Source organism: Stigmatopora argus, chromosome 16 (assembly GCF_051989625.1).
Source record: "Stigmatopora argus isolate UIUO_Sarg chromosome 16, RoL_Sarg_1.0, whole genome shotgun sequence".
Lineage (NCBI taxonomy): Eukaryota > Metazoa > Chordata > Actinopteri > Syngnathiformes > Syngnathidae > Stigmatopora > Stigmatopora argus.
In genome coordinates, this window is record NC_135402.1 from 7711445 (window position 1) to 7731265 (window position 19821).

General features: G+C 37.2%; 1 protein-coding gene and 1 long non-coding RNA gene across 7 annotated transcripts in view; one reads left to right on the plus strand and one right to left on the minus strand.

Annotated features, from left to right (window-relative positions):
* The window catches only part of LOC144090726 (uncharacterized), a 44037-nt gene extending 39577 nt beyond the window's left edge, over nt 1-4460 (minus strand). The window contains exon 1 of one of the 2 annotated variants that reach the window (XR_013305490.1): nt 4399-4460. This is a non-coding gene — a long non-coding RNA (uncharacterized LOC144090726). The remainder of the gene's footprint in view (nt 1-4398) is intronic. The other variant, XR_013305491.1, reaches the window with a different exon arrangement.
* Nucleotides 4461-5538: 1078 nt separating this feature from the next.
* The window catches only part of astn2 (astrotactin 2), a 153441-nt gene continuing 139158 nt past the window's right edge, over nt 5539-19821 (plus strand). For all 5 annotated transcript variants that reach the window (XM_077622471.1, XM_077622469.1, XM_077622468.1 and 2 more), the window contains exon 1: nt 5539-6053. In XM_077622471.1, the coding sequence (XP_077478597.1) occupies nt 5687-6053 (367 nt within the window). In that variant the 5' untranslated portion in view covers nt 5539-5686. The remainder of the gene's footprint in view (nt 6054-19821) is intronic.

Here is a 19821-nt window from a genome sequence, read left to right on the forward strand (position 1 = left end):
AAACATGTTTCTTGCCTCCTCTAATTCACAAATAAAAACCGTGACCTGCCTTGGACCCAAAGAAAAATAAAATTGCCGTAATATTATTACTAAAAGCCTCAACTTTTTTCCGCTTGGTTTAAACCCTTTGACTTTTCTCACAAAATGGCTTATTTATAATATATTTACATATTGTAATATTTGGTGGGTGCAGCTCGTAGAGAGGTGTTCGCTTTTGTGAAGAAATTATGGAAATTTTTCTTGTAAAATTTGGAGGGTGCAGCTAATAATAGTTTACACTGTCAAAAAATACATATTTTGCCCCTTAAGCTCTTAAAATTGTATTTTTTTTACTTAAGGGTCTACAATGCTAAATGAAAATATGGTGGCTCCATCATGAGGTTATTAACAAACAACTTAGTATTTTGTTTCAGTGCCATTAATCTGAATTATATAAACCTAAACCATCCTTATATAATTTTCCAATATCTACAACTATTTTAACATATTACATATCATCTTGGTGTGGATATTTTGCATACAAGTCTTTCCATAGGGAGTCATTATAGCCTGCTTTTTCTTTTTTTGCCAGCTGCTTCATTGCATGAGCAATTTAATACGTAATATATTGTTTATAAAAGTAGTTTTACACATATAGAAACACTTTATGTTAAGGGTCCCATTCACAAAGGACGTTTTATACCCAAACTCTCCTATTGCACATTAAAACCGTACTAGGCAATTAAAAGGCATTTAGATCTTTCTATTCCTCACTTTGTCTGTAAAACACACTATTAATCAATATTGAGGATCATTAGCGCTGAAACAGAACAAAAAAAACCAACTAGTTGGAAAATTTGGAATTGTTAAATAAATATGAGCTTCAGCAGGAAAATGGATAAAAATGTGGATACATTGTTCATTTAAATATTATGGTTAATACCAAGGCAGAGTCTTGTGCCTACAAGATAGGTGCTAAAGCTTGCTGCACAAGTGAATTACACACAAAATGCCCTGTGCAATGGGAAAAATACTGACAAGAATTTGAATCTGATATTAGGTAGTGGAGTTACTAATGCATTTGCTTTTTGCTGCTTATGCTGAAGCCTGCATTATCCTGTCAAGCCTGGTCTCTTCTGGGAGAATCAAAACATGTTGTTATTACATTATCAGTCAGTGTTAGCATAAAACTTTTAGACGACTGCTTGAAAGAAACTTGCTGCTATGAATCGGAAATTATGGTCATTACAGGCATTTAAATGGTCACAAGCGTGCCAAAATTATTGGCTATTTCTAAACATACTGACATTCCATTTGTTAGAGTGGAAACTCCAACTCTATGTGATTATTTTTACTTCCTCTTTTGAATACAAAAGGAACGTTTCATTCCCATCAAAAGTTGTTCCAGTCATAGGTTACCTAATAGTAGAAAACATTTAACTATATTTTTCTTGGACTCTTAGGACTCATTAAACATTTGCTGTACATTAGCAAACCACTTTCTAATGTCACACAGTAGAACAACTGGCATTATTTATTTTTTAATTCTTACATTTTATTATTTGATGCAAATGGTGAAATTGTATTTAAATTTAAAATGTAAAAATCCTTCCACTGCATTTGTCTTTTTGATCTCCATTTTTACTTGTTACTGTTAATTTGCTTCTCCTGTGACTCTCTCGTAAATATATAAAGCCCCTTCCAAGTACCCCGAGGATGCTAAGCAGTACCTCGAGGGAGGAAATTAAACTCACAAAGTGGTATATTTCTTATACTCAATGCATACCATTTAATTATATATATGTATATGTATGTGTGTATGCGTGTGTATGTATGTATGTATGTATGTATGTATGTATGTATGTATGTATGTATGTATGTATGTATGTATGTATGTATGTATGTATGTATGTATGTATGTATGTATGTATGTATGCATGCATGCATGCATGTATGTATGTATGTATGTATGTATGTATGTATGTATGTATATATATATATATATATATATATATATATATATATATATATATATATATATATATATATATATATATACTAAATGTCCAATATATTTGAATTTGGGGGTTGACAGGGCTAACAACAAATGTTCATTAATTGTCATCCCTCCAAATTCAAATGGATTTGTACATTTAACAGTGACAAACAAGAGTGTTGGTCTCTTATCGTGAAAGAGTTCATTAATTCAGATGAATTATCGTTTCTCATTTTGCATTCAGCAAATGTACTAGTCTTATAATTGCTTAGTTTTGCTGTTAACGCAATCCATCTAGCACTCAGCACTAGGTTAACCTTAAGCAAATTTAAGTTAAGTTAATTTCGCATTGGATCAGAACGGAAAAGATTTTGCTGGGAAGGCAAGCTAAAGGTCAGTCCCCAGAGTTAGAATATATGTTTAACATCTCCGCCTCAGGTGAAGCTTGTTGTCCATCAAATTCAATTTGAGCACATTTCAAAAGCCGCTAACACTGTCTCGTTCAGGTCAAAGCAATTTCCATCGCCATAAATCTCAAATAACCAAGTGGGGAACCTTTTTAAAAAGCTCTCAGTCAGCTAATAAAAATGCAGCTCTTCCTTGTTCCGCTCTCTTGTTTGTTGCAACCCACCGACAGACATCGATCCCACATGATGATGTCTTGTTACTGTTTGGCCATTCAAGAGAGACGCGGCTCGATGGAATCTATCAACCAAACGGTGACAATCGCTTCCAGGCGGTACAACCGTCAGCACATTTTACGCACCTTGAAGCGAAAACGACTGCAAAAGTTTTGCCCTTTAGGCTGATTTTTTTAAGCTCGCAGCTCAATTAATGAGTCGGTAAAGCATTTTACATACCTCGGAAGGTAAATAAATATCAAGTTGGCAATTTGGCGCGTTAACGATAGCCGCAAACACGCTGACTGTATACTTCCTGGCATAGAGCAACATTAGGATGAGTTGTGTACATTTTTCTTTTGGGAAACGTCGGCAAAAAAAGAAAAATACTGTGCAACTTCTTAACCCTCATAATACTGCATTTGACTTATTTGGAATCATGATTTCAAAGGTCACAGAGGCCAGAAAAGGAATATTGGGAAAGTGTGATAACAGACGAACCTGTTGACTTGGATTTGTATGGTAGATTTTTTGTTAGGAAGAGAAAACTGGATGACATTTTGGTGCATGAGGGAGAGTCAAGATGTCATAACTGTACAGTTGGGAGGCATAATGTGCAAAATATGGCACTATATTTTCAAAATTTGACTATTTAGACTCAATTGTGTTTGCTCACAGTGCACTGTTTGAGTCAAGGAGCCAAAAACAAAATCCCAGTTAATGGTAAACTGTAATCTGAGCTATTCAAAGGTTTTAATTGCTTGGAGAAAACAAACAATGCTAACACATCTCAGGTAGGATCAAATAAAATTCCCCTAAATCGCACTGTGACAATGTTTCTGTCTGATTTTTTCCACTTAATTGAGATTTCAAGGTGCAGGATTTTTCCCCATTTCCTTTCTTCTCAACATTGCGCAGTGTACGGCAGGGTTAAAAGTTAAGCGTGTACAACATGCCGTGTGTCTGCTTTGTAAATCTACTCCTCTCTCCCGCGAGAAATGAACCGGAAAGACGACATTTGCCGTTTCCCAGCAGGCGAAAGCTATTACATCAAATATTCACTATATAGTGAAAGATGCGGAAAAAAATGGCACACACTTGCCATGAATTGTGTTTTTTTCTGACACCCTTTGGAGTGGGTAGTCTGTATAAACTAGATAGGGGAGGCATAGGAAGACCACATATATGAACAGGTAATATTATTTGTAAGATGCTGAGATGTCAATGTGATCATGTGAAAATACAAATATTCAAAAAGCGAAAAATGATTTAGTAAATCATCCCTAAAACTTCAATTCCTTGTAAATGCCTTAAAAGGGAACGCAAACCTGTTGTTGTTCCAAGCAATATGACATTAATGATGATGATGATGGTTTTATAGATTGTCTCATTCTCATTCACTGGTGCAGTAAACCAGAGTGAATTACTTCATGGTGGAGTGAATATTCTGTAATTGGAACTGGGACCTCTCAGGTGAAACATTGAGTTGCAACTGTGGGATTAATTTAACTTGCATTCCACGAGTGTTCAGAAAGTTTTGGGAGAACTGCTTAAACAGAAGTATTGGTTGAATGACAATAAATCTTGGAACATAAATAATTCCTTCGGGCTAAAATTTCCACAGTCAAGGTTCCAGTTAAATTTGAACAACCTGGTCTGTCATGCAAGTCTAGCTAACTACTACATAGCAGAACTAAAATTTGGTAAGAGATTACTCATTTTGTGTGGAAAGCAACGCTTATGTCCGTGAAACATAGATAAAGTAAAGAATGATACAGTTTTATGCTTAAAACCAGGACTCACCGAATCTAAGCGAAGGCCAAGACTTCAGGGCGTTGAAACAAAGAATATGACTTGATTGAGATCAGGACACGCCTAGAACAAAAGAAGATCAAGATTGTTATGACTGGCCATTCATTCATTCATTTTCTGTACCACTTAGCCTCACAAGGCTCACATGGGGTGCTGGAGCCTATCCCAGTTGACTTCAGGCACCAGGCGGGGGAGACCCTGAATTGGTTCACCAGCCAATCACAGGGCATAAGGAGACGGACAACCATTGAGGCTCACACCCATACCTAGGGGCAGTTTAGAATGTTCAACCAGCCTGTGTGGAATGTGGGAGGACACCGGAGTACCTGGAGAAAACCCACACAAGCCCAGAGAAAACATGCACACTCCACTCAATGAGGACGGACCTGGGATCGAGCCCTCGATCCCAGAACTGTGAGGCTGACATGCTAACCACTTGCCAAGGGATCACCACGACTGGCAATGGATAAATAAATTTTGTGGAATTTGTGGGGCACTCCCTATTAATTTTGGGTACTTTCTTATATCGAAATGGTATATCCAGAAACTAAATTTAATTGCAGATATATTGTTACTCATTTGCGTTTTCAACAACCACAGGTCACTAGAAATTTGATGGAATAACTTTAGCTCATAGAGAATTACAAATATTAAATCTATATATATTTTTTCTCATTACTTCTCAGAATGAAATGGAATAAAAATGTTTGATGACTAAGGAAATGTTCCATTCTCTACCAATCGATCAGGGGTAGCGAACATGTGGCAGTCGAGCTGCATGCGGCTCTTTGCTTCTTATTATAGTTTGTATATACCGTGGCTCTTTGCCACGTTTCATGCTTCTCTTATTTTTATTCCCTCTTAAAATACACTCGAATTCATCAGGGCCCCTTAAAAACAAAAAAAATAAATGATATTTTAGAAATAATTTGGCATTTTCGATTTTTATGCTACTTAAGGTGTGGCTCCTTGACTCTTACAGTTTCAAATTTTGCATCTTTGTGTCTAACTTGTTCACCACCCTCGAAATAGATGAAAATGGAGCCCTGCATGACGTGTCAAGGGGGGTGTTTGGGGGTTCGATTCCCAAATATACAGCTTCCTTCCTCGTTCGTTCTCACCTGTGCTGCCGCCTCCTGGACGTTCGCGCATCGCCGTGTGCAAAAGCGAGCGTCTGTCTGGGCTGCCTGGCTTGCTTGCTCCCTCTTCCCAAGTGCGCGGCCACGAGCCTAGTCTCTTCCAAAGCTGCATAAGCGCGCACAGGCAGCTGCGAGGGCAAATGGCAAGCACCACGCCGCTGATGCTCCTCTTCCGCGTGCTCCTCGCGGGGCTGACGCCGACCACCGCGGGCGCCGCTGACGAGGGGATGCTCGGCGGAGAGGGACCGGCCGCGGGGAGCCCGTGCGAGCTCAAGAGCGTTACCGTCTCCACGCTGCCCGTGCTTCGGGAGAACGAGTTCAGCTTCACCGGCGTTGGTGCCTCCGGGGGCTCGATCGGTGGAGGCGGAGGGGGCACCTCCGCCGGAGCAGGTGGCACCGCCGGAGGTGGAGAATCGCGGCTCTTGTTATTCGTCAGGACGGATCTACCTGGGCGGATTTCCGTAATGGATGATCTCGACAACACGGCTCTGCCGTACTTCGCACTCGGTAAGGACCGCTCTGATACTGACAACCTCCCCCCTCACCACCACAAACAGGCACACCGGCACAAGATTATGATCATTAGCGTGGTGCACCTACAAATCAAACGGAGTTACTACTTGGATAAATAGATAGTTATGCTTTGAAGAGTTGATCTAATGCAACTGTTGTGCTCTTCCAGAGTAGATCATTTTAATCAACATTGTACTAGTTGATGCATTTAGATTTTTATTATTAGAAAAGTATTAATACTGAATTGTTGTATCCGGATACAGTAATTATTTGGGTTTGCAGCCCTGAAGGCTACCAGAAAAGTATTTCGCATTACTTTTTGATAGTAATGGGAATATTTTTTTGATAGTAATGGGAGTATATTTAAATTGTGAACTCATTGATTGCCATTGACTGCACTAGTCGTCCAATTCATCTGAAGTGGGAGTGCTGGCAGAAAATGTTCATCTGCTCCCAGATTCCCACTTCAAATGGAGTGGATTTTTTCTAGTGATAACTTATTTCTATTGACAGAAAAAAAAATGAAATGATAAAGCTTGCAATTCAAAATGATGAATGTCCAATTCATTTAGACTGGGAGCTCTGGCTTTCAATGCTGGTGTTTTAGGTAGCAGGTCAAATTGCATGTACACAACATTTAGTCGCACCCGGTCAAAATGGATTGGACAGCCAAATAACTAAGCAGCTTGTTGTTTGATTTCCTCCATCATTGATTAATACATGTATTATTTTCTATATTTATTTTTAACCATAATATTATTTTTTAACCATAACACTATATGATGAATTCCTTCTCATAGTGTCATGAAAACCGAGTTTTCTCTTTAATTTTTTTGATATGACAAATCTATTTCATGTTTTCACAGCACTATGCATAACCCCATTTTGTAAAATATGATTCAGATTTTATTTCTAAATTATGATGTTATTCCTCTGAAAGCAAGACTATATATTTCAATTTTAATATCACGATATTCAGACTTTTCTTTCAACAAATGCTCTTTTTGCTTTCAATATACATCAAATGTAATATCACCATTTTTTCATATTATTACAGCTTTTTCCTATTCCCTGTCTTTGTACACATCCTATTATTGAATGTTTCGTCGAGCACACACATTTTAGTTTTTCAGTTTTGAGTTACAGTCTCTTCTCTTCAGTACTGTTCTCCAAATGTAGCTCCAATACGATTACATTTCATGCACACTGTCACCCTCTCTGTACCCCAATCAAGGGATGCAATTTGGTCCTGCAAATATGCATGAAATTGATATTTTTACTTTCACACTAGTGTAGCTCACTCACTCACTTACACAGTGGCTGCTGTTAACTTCCACTCAATGAGATGCTTGCTAGTGTATTCACTGTCGAGCAATAAGAGACGACAGACGGGAAGCAGATGTAAATGGCACCCCACTGCTAGTTCGGTAGTTTTGAAATGTTTCACTTTTGAAACTATCATGGGCGTAAAGATTTAGAGCTCTGTCTGCCCGGCAGCTTTGGGGCACAGTTGGTCGAGGGGGGGGGTTTAGTAAGCGAAGGACAGAGTTTTAAATCTCAGCTGTCCACTGTTCAAGTTTCTTCAGGCCTTATATTGGACCCAAAATTGCTTCTAAAGGAACTGTTTTTTATGAATGTGAAGGTGAATTTGAACCATCATATAGCGCTCTGAACTACTGATAGGTACATGATACTAAAATGTTCAACTTTTTTATTGATGCTCAAAAATAATCATTTAGATATATAATTTTGGATACAGCATAAATATGTAATTTGAATTTAACTCATTCATTGCCATTGACGAAGATCAATAGGTGTACAAATCATCCTCGTGTTGTACATTGGAGTGAGATTGTCACTAGTAGACGTCCAATCCATTTGAAGTGGGAGATCTCACTGCAAATAAACAGGTGTTTCAGCGATTGGGGTGTCAGTGGTGGGGCAAATGAACAAATGTACACAAATGTTTGCTCTTCCCAGTCAAAATAAATGTCTAGTGTCGTCAATGGTAGCTATTGAGTTCAAGTTAAATGCAAAAAAAAAATTCTCCATTACATTTCTATTGAGAGTATCATATCACAAAATGTAATGAATCCCATAACAGCAAATTTCTGGTGTTTCCATGGTAGTAAAAAAAAATCGATAATTGAATATGGATACTTTTGCAATGAAATAACACAATATCCAATACATTCATTCATCCATTCATTCATTTTCTGAACCGGGTGAACGCAGGGCAAAGAGTAGACAGACAACCATTCACACTCACACCATACCTAGGGGCAATTTAGAGTGTCCAACCCATCTACCATGGATGTTTTTGGAATGTGGGAGAAAACCAGAGTACCTGGAGAAAACTCACCCAGGCCCGAGGAGAACATGCAAACTCCACACTGGAAGATCAACTTGGATTCGAACCCAGGAACTCAGAACTGTGAGGCCGACGCACTAATCACTCAACCGCCGTGATGCCTCTGCCAAAATAATGTTAGTGTTAATAAAAAAAAAAAAGACTTTCCTTTCCACTTCATAGAGAATAGCCGACTGAAAAATGGGAGCCACTGTGAACGCAAACTCTTTAAATGACTTTTTTTAAAGACTATATTTAGCCTGCTGTGTTATTTTAATCTCCTCCCTTGGTCTTAATTTTCTTTCCAAGCTACTGCATGGAGGCTAACAGGCTTGCGGGACGGTTAAGGCCTGGGAGCGTTAAGGTAGCAAATCACTTTTTTCTGTTCTTTACGATAGAAGAGAAAAAGGGGCTTCTCTATGCCGTCAGGCAGTGAGCTAGCAAATTTAAGACTTGAACTAGTATACTACATTTGCTTATCATCCCTTCATCCATCGGTGCAGTAAATACTGAAAAATAGTGATACCTTAAAGATTCAGTATCTTTAAAACTTCAATTGTCATTGTATAGTTATCTTACAATTTCATTGAAAAGAAGGGATGAATACACTATGGAGACTACTTCTACTTTAGTTTGCCTTCAATAGCTAAATACATATAAGAAAAAAATAGTGTTATCTTTGAGTGCTGCAATTTACCCCTTCATACACAGTTTATTATGTCTATAGTCGCTCTGCACCTAATGCACTTTAAAACCCTACAAAATGTTTATGTGGGTGTTCATGAGTGTTTTTGTGAAAACGGCAAGCAGCCATAAGCGCTCTATTAATGTTTGTTTCTCTGAAGCTGCGAGGTTGTCAACTTCAGCACGATGATTCTCGAGGAGTACAATAATATTCCATGTTTTATATCTGACATGATGGGGAAAAAAAACTAGGGATGCCCCGATGCTGACTTCCGCAGCATCCAATTCTGTTTTTTGCAAGATATGTTTTGCGATAACAATCCATATTTTTAGACCAGTACAAATACTGCTAAAATTAATTCAACCAATCAATTACATATTGTATTTTTTTTTCATTTAAGTGACCCCTGTTTGTACATTCTCAAATTGTCTATTTGCAAATACTATACAATGTTCTGATACAATGTTTAGTTTCTAAAATAAAGAGTAGTTACACTCAGTGCAAGAAAACACGCACGACTACTAGATCACATCAAATTGAGTGAACAAATCCCATACTGTCAATCAAAACTGAGTATCAGATTGGAGCAGAAATATAGAAAATACATACGTAAAAAATACAACTCACCATTTTCTGTGGAAACTAGCAGTTTATGAGTGGTCAATATTTGGGGTGTAAATGACTAATTTCATGACAATAATTATAGGGTTGTTACGATGACATATTTTTGCATCTGAGTTCAAATTGATTTTGAAGATCTGCCAATACAGAGTACTTATCTGATACCTGGGGAATATATGAACACATTCGCTGCCACTGACTACGATAGATATCTAATCCATTTGAAGTGGGAGAGAATGAACATTTGCTGCCACCCTCCCAGTTCAAATGTATTAGACGTCTGTTAGGAATAAATGGAAGGATGTAAAGAACTACATGGACGTTTACCTGATTCCAAACCTCTGAAAATGTCATCGAGCCCGATTATGATCACGTGAACGGATGACGTTACGAGATTTTGCTCTTTGATTTGAAAAGGGATGGTGGCAATTCACGTATTGATTTTCTTTTTTTCTAAGTGACAAATGATAAACCCTTGGCAGAGGTCCACACTCTGCTGTTCGCTCCTAAGGGTGTCAGCAGAATTGTAGCAAGAGCTAATCAATACGGCGGATGCAAATCAAGTGTGTTGGAAGTGACCAGCCATTAGCCAAGGAAAGAAACAGAGAAAGGGTGTTTTAAGTCACCTAAAATTTTGAATTTTTATCATAAGATTGCTGTTTATTGGCCGAATTATCCGTAAACCAAAGTAGAAGGATTGTCTTACGTCTCTTCCTTCCATGTTAAACCATGGTCACAGTTTAGTAAAGGACTGAATGGTTCGAAAGGGACCGCAAGTACTGTTCCGTTTCTATGCCTGCTCAGCTTTGATTTATTACCACACATGTCATGGAAAATGGCTGAGCCGTGTCACAAAAAGATATTGGGCTTGCTGTCCCCAAATCCCTCCATCTTTTTCTCTTTCCATTTTGGTATGCGTGCAAGGTACACACTCTATTTGGGGTCACCTGCCCAAATGGTGCATTTAGGTACCTTGGTCGTGTTGATTCATATTTTGCAGACTTTGTTTTATGTGCCACATAATTGCGCACATCCTGAGTACGATAAAAACCATGCTGTGTAATTTAACCACACTATGGTTCTGGAATGATGGAAAAGAGTTACGTGAAAGGACAGTAAGGGTTTGTAGTGATGTATTTATTTTTTTGGGAATGTGAATGTGTTGTTAAGTCTTTCATTGCAACTGACAATGACATAATTTAAATGAGTTTGTCAAAACATGTCCAATCCATCGGAACTGGGAGGATTGGCAGCAGATGAACATTCATTAAAATGTTTGGATATCTAGCAATGGCGCCAATGAGTTAAATATCAATACATTAACATCAAAATCGCGTTTGGGTCCAACATTTTGTGAAGAGATTTAAAAAAATATATTGTTATTAGCTTTTTTGTTTACCAATATCTACATTATGACAATATAAAGACACATTGTCTTTGGTTTTAATAAGCCGAAACACTTAACCATCAACATTACCAGAAAGAACTGCTTGAGATATGCCAATTTGAGTGTAATGGCTCTATAAAATTTACGGGTTTAATTCTTTATGTTAAATGGCCAAAATAAAACAACTTTTACTGCATATTCAAATTCTTTGGGTAGTACTGCATATCTTGAGGAGAATGTCACGGCTTTCTCGCTCTCTTGTTCCCTGCCGTTGCATCTTTGTGAGCCTATAAACACCATTCTTTTTTTCCCGAGATGGGAGATGAAAAGCAGCAGTGAAATAAGAAAAAGATAATGCCTTCACTGGTGAAAATGTTGTGTATTTGGATGAAGTGTTATCTTACAGCCCCAAGTAATCAAAATTCATAAACTTACTTATATGAACAGTATACACTCTGCTGTGTGTGTGTGTATTGAATGCATAATTTGACACTGATTTATCTGGGCAATTTAGTTGAGTTACTGTTTTTCTACCTCGAGACTATCTGATATACCCCTGCTACATAATGGAACGCCCCAAGTGGCAAATAATATGTAATGTGTCTCTTAACGCGTGGAGTTTGGCTGCCATCCCATCACGATCCACACACAAACACAGCTAGCTACTTATAGTGTCGCTTCGAGAAAGAAAAGATGTATGCACGTGTAGGGAAGAAAAACAACAACATTAACGGCAATTGATGGCCAATCCATTTAAACTGTGAGGCCTGGTAGGCATTTGCTTTCAGCTCTCCCAGTTTAAACGGATTGGACGCCTAGCAATGAGCTAAAAGGTCTGAGTACAATTCGAAAAGATAAGGCGCATCACCCGTAGCCATTATGGCAAATCTCATGATTCGTCAAGACAAAAGGAATTAGCCAAATCGCATCACTATCATAATTGCACACGTGACGGGCGACATGGACAGGAAAAAAGGGGGACCTTTTGTTCTCGTAAACCCTTCACAATAATGTTTAAGACCCGTTAAATTCGATTCCCGCTAGGGTTCCCCCCACACCTTGGAATCGCTCCAGCTCTCCTACGTCCTTGTCGCCTCGTCCGATTTTGAACCGCGCAACGAGTGGCATTTGCGTCCCGTGACATTTTGTTTCTCCCGTTCTGTAGCATGTGCACATTTGCTTTTGCATTTGCTCGGCTTTTATCTGCAGAAAGACACACGCACCATAAGTCTTCTTTGTAGCTAGTCCATTAGTCAGTCGCATAATATCATCCCATTCACAGCCATGACATTTTCGTTGCTGTGTGCGGTTGTTGAGATACAAAGACGTCAACCATAATGTCTGAACAGTGCTGATATATGATTATCGAGGACGCATATTGCATTTAAAAGGAAAGCCATAATGTTCAGAATTGAATGACACAATCTGAATGACATTGCGGTTATGGTTTCCTTAGGAGGGCCATTGTGCCGGGCAACCCATATAAATATGTAACTCATTTGGCTGCCATTGACTGCGAGAGAAGTCCATCCCATTTTGATGACAGTCAAAATGGTCACATGGCGGGCGAGCTATAGCAGACAGTATTGAAAAATCGATTCGCATCTATGCCACCATTTTGCTTACACTAAATTGCCACCAGTTTGACGTGCCTACACTAAATCGTTGAACCAATATGGACTCTGCATTGGCAATCATATCAACCACTTGTGTGTGATAACTCGCATCTTTCCATGTAAGACGAAGTGGTACGTTCTCGGTAAATGTGACAGAAGGATAAGGCTCATTGCATGACACGGCTGTGTCCTTATTTGACCCTGTTTTCCTTTTGAAGACGCACAACACGAGCATTTTCAGGTATTTTGTCAGACGGTAGATTAAGCTCGGATCTGTCAGCAATTGCCCTTAGAAGTAAGAACACAGCCGAGCGTTGCCTCCCGAGGTCGCGGTTCGCTTAGCCGTCTGTAAACTGGTTAAATGCCCAAGGTGAGCACTGGATTTGCAGCCCATTATGTTGCCACAAGTATTTATAGAAGAGGGTTAAAATCACATCATTCACAGCAAGCCCTCCAAGTTTAAATGAAGAGGACGTTTCTCTGTGAATGTTAGGCAGTGACTAAATAGTCAAAAATTTAAAACCAAAAATGTAGTTACTATTTTTCATTTTTCTTAGTTAAAAAAGTTAAACAAAACGCTACATATTTTTTGTCAGAAAAACAAATAGCTTAAATGAAAAAAGATCAAACTTAAATTATTTTTTGTTCATTCACTTTTAAATTTCTTTATATTTGAAAGAACAAACAAATGTTTTTTATTATTTTGATATTGATGCCAATTAATGCCAAATTACTTATTAGCATCTTTCGGGTGTTTTTGGTACCAGAATGTATTTTTGTTTTACTACCTTTATTTAAATGATGTATAATTATAACAGTACATTTTAGATCATCTAGTCTACAACTTATTTGGCACTCACTGAGCTTATTAGCTGCCACTGACATTCTTAGATGTCTATTCATTTAAACTGGGAGGGCTGGCTTTGAATTCTCATGTTTAAATGCCATTGTCGGCGCTAAATGGTCAATTCATTTTGGCTTGGAGGGGTAATGGCAGGCAATTAGTTAAAAGCTTAAATAAAAAAAAAAGCAACATCTGGTCTGTCTTTTTATTTTATTTTATTTTTGTATTGTATTTTTCCCCGAAAATATTATTGTATATTTCATGTGGATTGGCTATAGTGCAATCTTGACACCAAAACAGCAATTTGAGTCAAAAAGCAATAAACAATAGCATCATTACTCAGCATCAGTCCCTCCCCCTGTCCAGCATCCTCCGCTGTGCTGCCGCTGCCACATTGATTCACAGTCTGCAGTCGTTCTCCAGAGGAGAGGCTGCCAGAAGTTTCGTTTACAAGGTTGGCTTGTTTTTATTTATTTTTTTCTAGACCTGAATTCTCTGAAAGCTGGAGCGGTACATAATTCAAACGGAAGCATGATTTGTTTGTTTGTTATTCATATATTATTATATATTCTAATATTTCTATCCCGAATTACCTAAGTAAAATAATGTTTTGCGTCATCCATAATCCAGATAATCTTTAACCCTTTTAGGGACTGTGGTCACTACACTGGACAGCTTTTTAAGATATTTAACGCTTTATAGGGCATGTGACTATACTTGCACTTAAAAAGATATAAATGTTAACAAATAATTATCACAAATCATTGTTGTATTTTTTACATGTATAATTATCAATAAATTCCAGTCAAAATGGATCGGGCAAGAATATAAGTACTGTAATTGGCATAAATAATAATAATATGAATTATGCATGTAAGGGTTAACACCTTGATGCCTCAACCTGCGATCGTCCTTTCATTTAATTTTAATGTTTATCACTAGTATATGTCCAATTCATTTGAAGTGGCAGGGTGAATAGATCTACAAAAGTTGCTGAGTTTTGGTAATGGGCTGGGGCTTTTTCATTTATCAACGCATAGGCTATGATAAATATTCAATAGAAAATAGAGCAGATGTTTTGCCTTCCACTGTTGTATAATTTGGTGATTTCAGGAAACTTAACTGATCATAATAGAGTTCCAGTGTTCGCAGTGTGTGCCTTCTATCTATTAACCCAATTGCGAGATCACTGTTCCGTAACTTGACCGCAATCGGGACAAATGCACAATTAACTCGGTAATGAGACAGCTCAACAAACAGTATTAATGGGTTCATTCAGGGCGCCGCTTTCAAGCAATCAGCATTTAAGTTTTGGTCTGGTAAATATAGCCTCCACTCTCAGCTGGTGACTACTACTTCACCTTAGCTGAATTGACAAATGAAATATTCTCCAGGTTGTTAATGCACAGCGTTTGAAAAGAATCCTCATTATACGAGAGCCTATTCATTGTGACAGTTGGAAGTCATTTGCGCTTCCCATTATCTTCCACTTCTTGCAGACAGAGTCTGACAAACATCTTCATTGCAAAAATAAGTCAGTTATTCTTGCCAAGGACATTTCAGTTCACTCTTTGCTCAGCATTAACAACAACATTTCATGCAAAGGTTCTGAAAACATTACAAAAATTTAAAAATTGTTGATTGGTCAAAATCCTAATTTGTGCAGTTTTATGTATAATAATAATCAATGTACTGCAACTCTCCATGCATAATGGTCGAAGATGAGGTCATTCAATTTGTCTATTGGAGTCAAGGTCATAAACTGGGGCACAAGGTCATTTGCCAAAATGCGCCAGGTTTCACTTACAAACTTATATTTTTTTTTTTCTGAGCAGAACTCAACAAGCTCGTTATTTTTTTTCCCTGTGCATTCTGGTATATCAATTTAAAAAGAAAAGAAAAAAAATAAACCCACAAAAAAATGTAGTTGCGATAACTTTTAAACCAATGGTCCAATTGAGCTACCTAAACTAAACAGCTTTTGTGTAGTTTGTCTTTTCATCGGGTACAACAACCACGGTTAAATGGTCGAGTTTAGAGTGATCTTGCTTAAATTAACATGGAATGGCCCTGTGTGCATTATTTTACCAATTATTTAATAAAATTAAGGAGGTATACCTAGAGGGACTGATCAGGTTAAGCAAGTGGACTTAAATATCATGAAAAAGTAATGATAATGAAATCTTCCAATGGAGGCAAGGGATAAAACTCAAATTAATCAGAAAGCCTGTCTTGACATTTAATTTTCCACACTGAAGATGAGGTTGAAAATTTGACTAACCCTAAGGTTAGTGGCACTTTACGAAGGTGCTGTATTATTTCTTTAGCCTCACTTAAACCCGAGGTACAGTTTATTCCTTCTGTTGACAAGCAATGAGTTATTACTTTTGGTTTACCTCTTGGTAATTTTAGGATACTGACAAGATCACTTTCAGTACATTATGAGCCATTCTGGGCTCACTTGCTGTTGACTTTAGGACATTTCCAGGTCCCTTTTTGTTGATATTGCACCACTTCCTGATTGTTTTGGAGAATTCCTGTTCATTTTGGGCCAATGGCAGATTAAAACAAATGTACTACATATATTTAGATGATGAAATAATGGCCACCAGTTGAGAAACATTAAAAGTTAATTTAAAAATATTATATATATTTTTTGGGGGAATTGCATGTTTCTTCTCGTGACAACAGTACTTTCAGAGCATAGTATATGATCGTCAAAATGTCTATGAGTAATTTCTCTGTACTTTAATTCCGGCAACACTCATCTAATGGGATTTGCCCCTTTCACGATTATGATGAAGTAGGCAAATGATTGTTTGAATGCTGTTACTCATCAGTCATATTAATTGCATTTGTATGCCACTAATGGATGGTATCTTCCCATGGGTAGACTTTTTTTTAATTTTATTCTAATTGGTATGTAGCCATACTTTGTTTTTCTTCTTTTCCCCTCTTCCGATGCTGCAAGTGTTTTGTGATGTAGCCAAGTTTGGCACTTGCTTTGACTACTTAATGCTATCCGTCAGTGGATTTGAAAAGGCTTCTTAGTTTCCAACCTATTGATCCACTAGCCGTTAAAGGTTGCATGGCTTAAGAAAGTCAACATCTCATATACAAGGATCAAAACCAACATTTTAAAAACATTGATTTTTTTTCAATGCCTTCCAGACAATTTGTAGGTGGACGTTTTTTTCTTTTTTTTGCGCCGAAAAGGAAATCTAGCAACCTCTTATTAGAAGATTCATTCCACAAGAGTTTTCTTTTTTCCACCTCAAGTTATTACTTGGTATTTGGGGTCTGACAGCACAAGTAGGGACAGTAAAAATACATTTAAGACATTGAAACTATTTACATCAATTGTGTTAGACATTTTTATCACCAATTATAGGGCAAGTATTTTTTGTAATTAAAAAGTAAGAGACCTATGGAAGGTTAAAACTATTTTGAGCTTTTTCTGTCTTTTGTTCTTATTGTGTCCTTAGAATAAAGTAGGGTGTAAAAAATTATGCCATATTAACCAGGCCTAATACAAACATAATTTCATACCAGGTCCAAGTCAAATGTTCTAAATGGTTATATTTGTAATTCAATTTTACTTTTTAAGTTTAAAAATGCAGTGAAATATACCATACAAATACTGTCTTTATGAGTTCTCCAAACAGACAAAATGCTTTGAAACAGCATTTTCCCCGATTACCCAGATATGTTTAAACAATCCTTGTAATTTAAGTCTTATGGCTGCATAAGACTTTCACGCTTTATTGAGTACAAGTTATGGTTTTACTAGAAACTAGATACAAATCTTTGGTAAGATTTTAGTAGTGTTATCAAACTATTTAATTAATTGTTAACTATTTGGGCAAGACACTTTTGGATAAATATTTTCTGCTTCTATAAACATAAGTTATACAAATTAGAGCTAAGCGATACTCTTGAATTTTATTTCTTAATTCATTATAGTAAAACAAAAAGGCAGAGATGCTTTCCTCTGAAATCTTTTTGAATTACAAGTCAATGCGTCAGTGGCTGGGTACTTGCCCCCAATTTAATAGAATAACGACTGCAGTTCCCCATGACTGAGTAGGTTTTTTTTTTTTAAATCCTCCGTTTTAGTGTGATTTTTTTTTTTACTCCAACAACTGCTCAGCAATTTCTGTCTACTGTTAATTTGCAACATACGTATTGTGTGAACTTAATGAGATTTGGAGGTTTTAATCAGGCTAATGGGAATTATTGCAATAGAAGATTACGGTTTTGTTTCTCCTTTGCAGCTTTGGAAGATCTTGTTTTTACAACCAGAGACTAATAGCCTTTCCCAATACAGTCATCCTGATTTAAGAATTCCATTTATTCTTAATCATATATATTGTTTCGATCGGCAATTTCAGTTAAATATATCATCAGTCAAACAGTAACATTTGACAAGTGAAAAAAAAGTTTATAGCTTTCAAGGGAAGAGTGCAATAATTCATATATACATTTCATCCAAATTATTTTTGAAGGTTCCTCGCTTGAAAAGGCCTCATTTTGATATTTCCCAGATGGACTTGTGAAATCTATCTGTGGCGAATAAATGAAACAGTCTGTCGGGGGTGTCAGGTTTGATTGGACGTCTACTAGTGACAAACTCATTTGAATTCATAGGCGAAGGATGAAAAGCGCCACACAAATGATTGTCTAGTCGTTGTTTGTGTTTGGTTAAAATCTGGAACTACTGTTCAATGGAATGGAATTCTCTGTCTATGTTCGCAATGTCAGGTTTTTTCAACTTGGCTTCTGTGGCATGAGGGCTATTGCATATTTCAGCAAATGCAGTGCCCGACATCTTGAATTTTGAGGTTGTGACAACAAAGGCCTTTCTTGTTGACTTTTTTTTAAATTCCTTTTTCAGACCAACTATTTGTTCTACCTTTTGGAACTTAATACATTTCCCTGCAATCCGTATTTCAGTGATAGATGATAGATGGTAGCGTTAGAACACAGAGATAGAAAAATCACAACACCCAGAGGAGCATTTTGTATGTTAATCTAACTCTTTAGTTTTTAATGAGTTCAAGAGAGCTGTTGCTTTGCTGAAAAAAAAAGATAAAAACAGTATGCTTTTGCTTTTCTAATAAGTCTGGAGTTAAACATTTTGCTTTAAAATCAACATGAATGACTTGAAATAGATATTTGATATCCTTCACAAGGACATGTAATTGACAAAGGTTAACATGTGATGCTATTCTTGACATGTTTAAAGTTTTGGGAACTTCTACACGATCCATGAAACCTGCAGATAACAACAGCACACAGAAATCTAGACACTGGATTTTGAATGCAAAATCAAGGCACTATGTGGTATTTCCAGAGAATAGCATCACAAACTAATCCAACAGATATTGTCTGCAGGCAAAGTTGGGTATAAGTCAAACTGGTTGCCTCATTTCGGAAGTGTTCTCTGTGTCTTTCCTTGGCTATTTCTTCCTTTTATTACTTTCTTCCACAAAAAGCTGTCATTACCCAATTGTCACCAGACATGCCCAAAACCTGCTCCACCTCAAGCGCTTTCTGAAGGACACAAAAAGGTAATGTGATAATATAAGAATGTGGTAGCTAGGTTTAATAGAATAGAGCACTTTGATTATAGTTATTCAACTTTGAATAAATTAAAAAATAGATATTTTATGCGAGGGAACAGTATTATGAGTATTCATATGACAGTTGGATTTCATTATTAATAGACTTGTTCTTACCATTAACAGTTGGCAGGCTGCCTTAGAAGCATTTAACATTATCGTTAAGTAGCCTGGGAATATTGCTTTATGACCATTATGAAAGAAAGGTGATATCTTTTCAGGCATACATTAGCCGCATACCTGACAGCTATTTGAGGGGAATAGGATCGGAATAGGACTTTATATGATTACTATGTTTTAGTGACATTCACGGTGGGAGACGTCCAATCCATTTTGACTGTAAGAATGTTGATTCGCCTCTCCGAGTCAAAATGGATTGGAGTGTTGGTGACATTAGTGGCACTGAAATATGAGGCTTCCTATGAGTTTAAATTAATTGGATGTTGAGTGTTGTCAATGGCCGGCAATGAGTTTGTTTTTGTTCACTTTTTGTTTATTTTTTTTCCTCTTTTTTGTGTGTGTGTCACTTCCATTACAATTCCTAGTCGGTTCATGCCCATTGGTAAATTTGTGTTAATTCAGGTCCAGATGGCTTGTTGATCTTAGCCGATTTTTTTCTGATTTTTGGTCAATTCCTG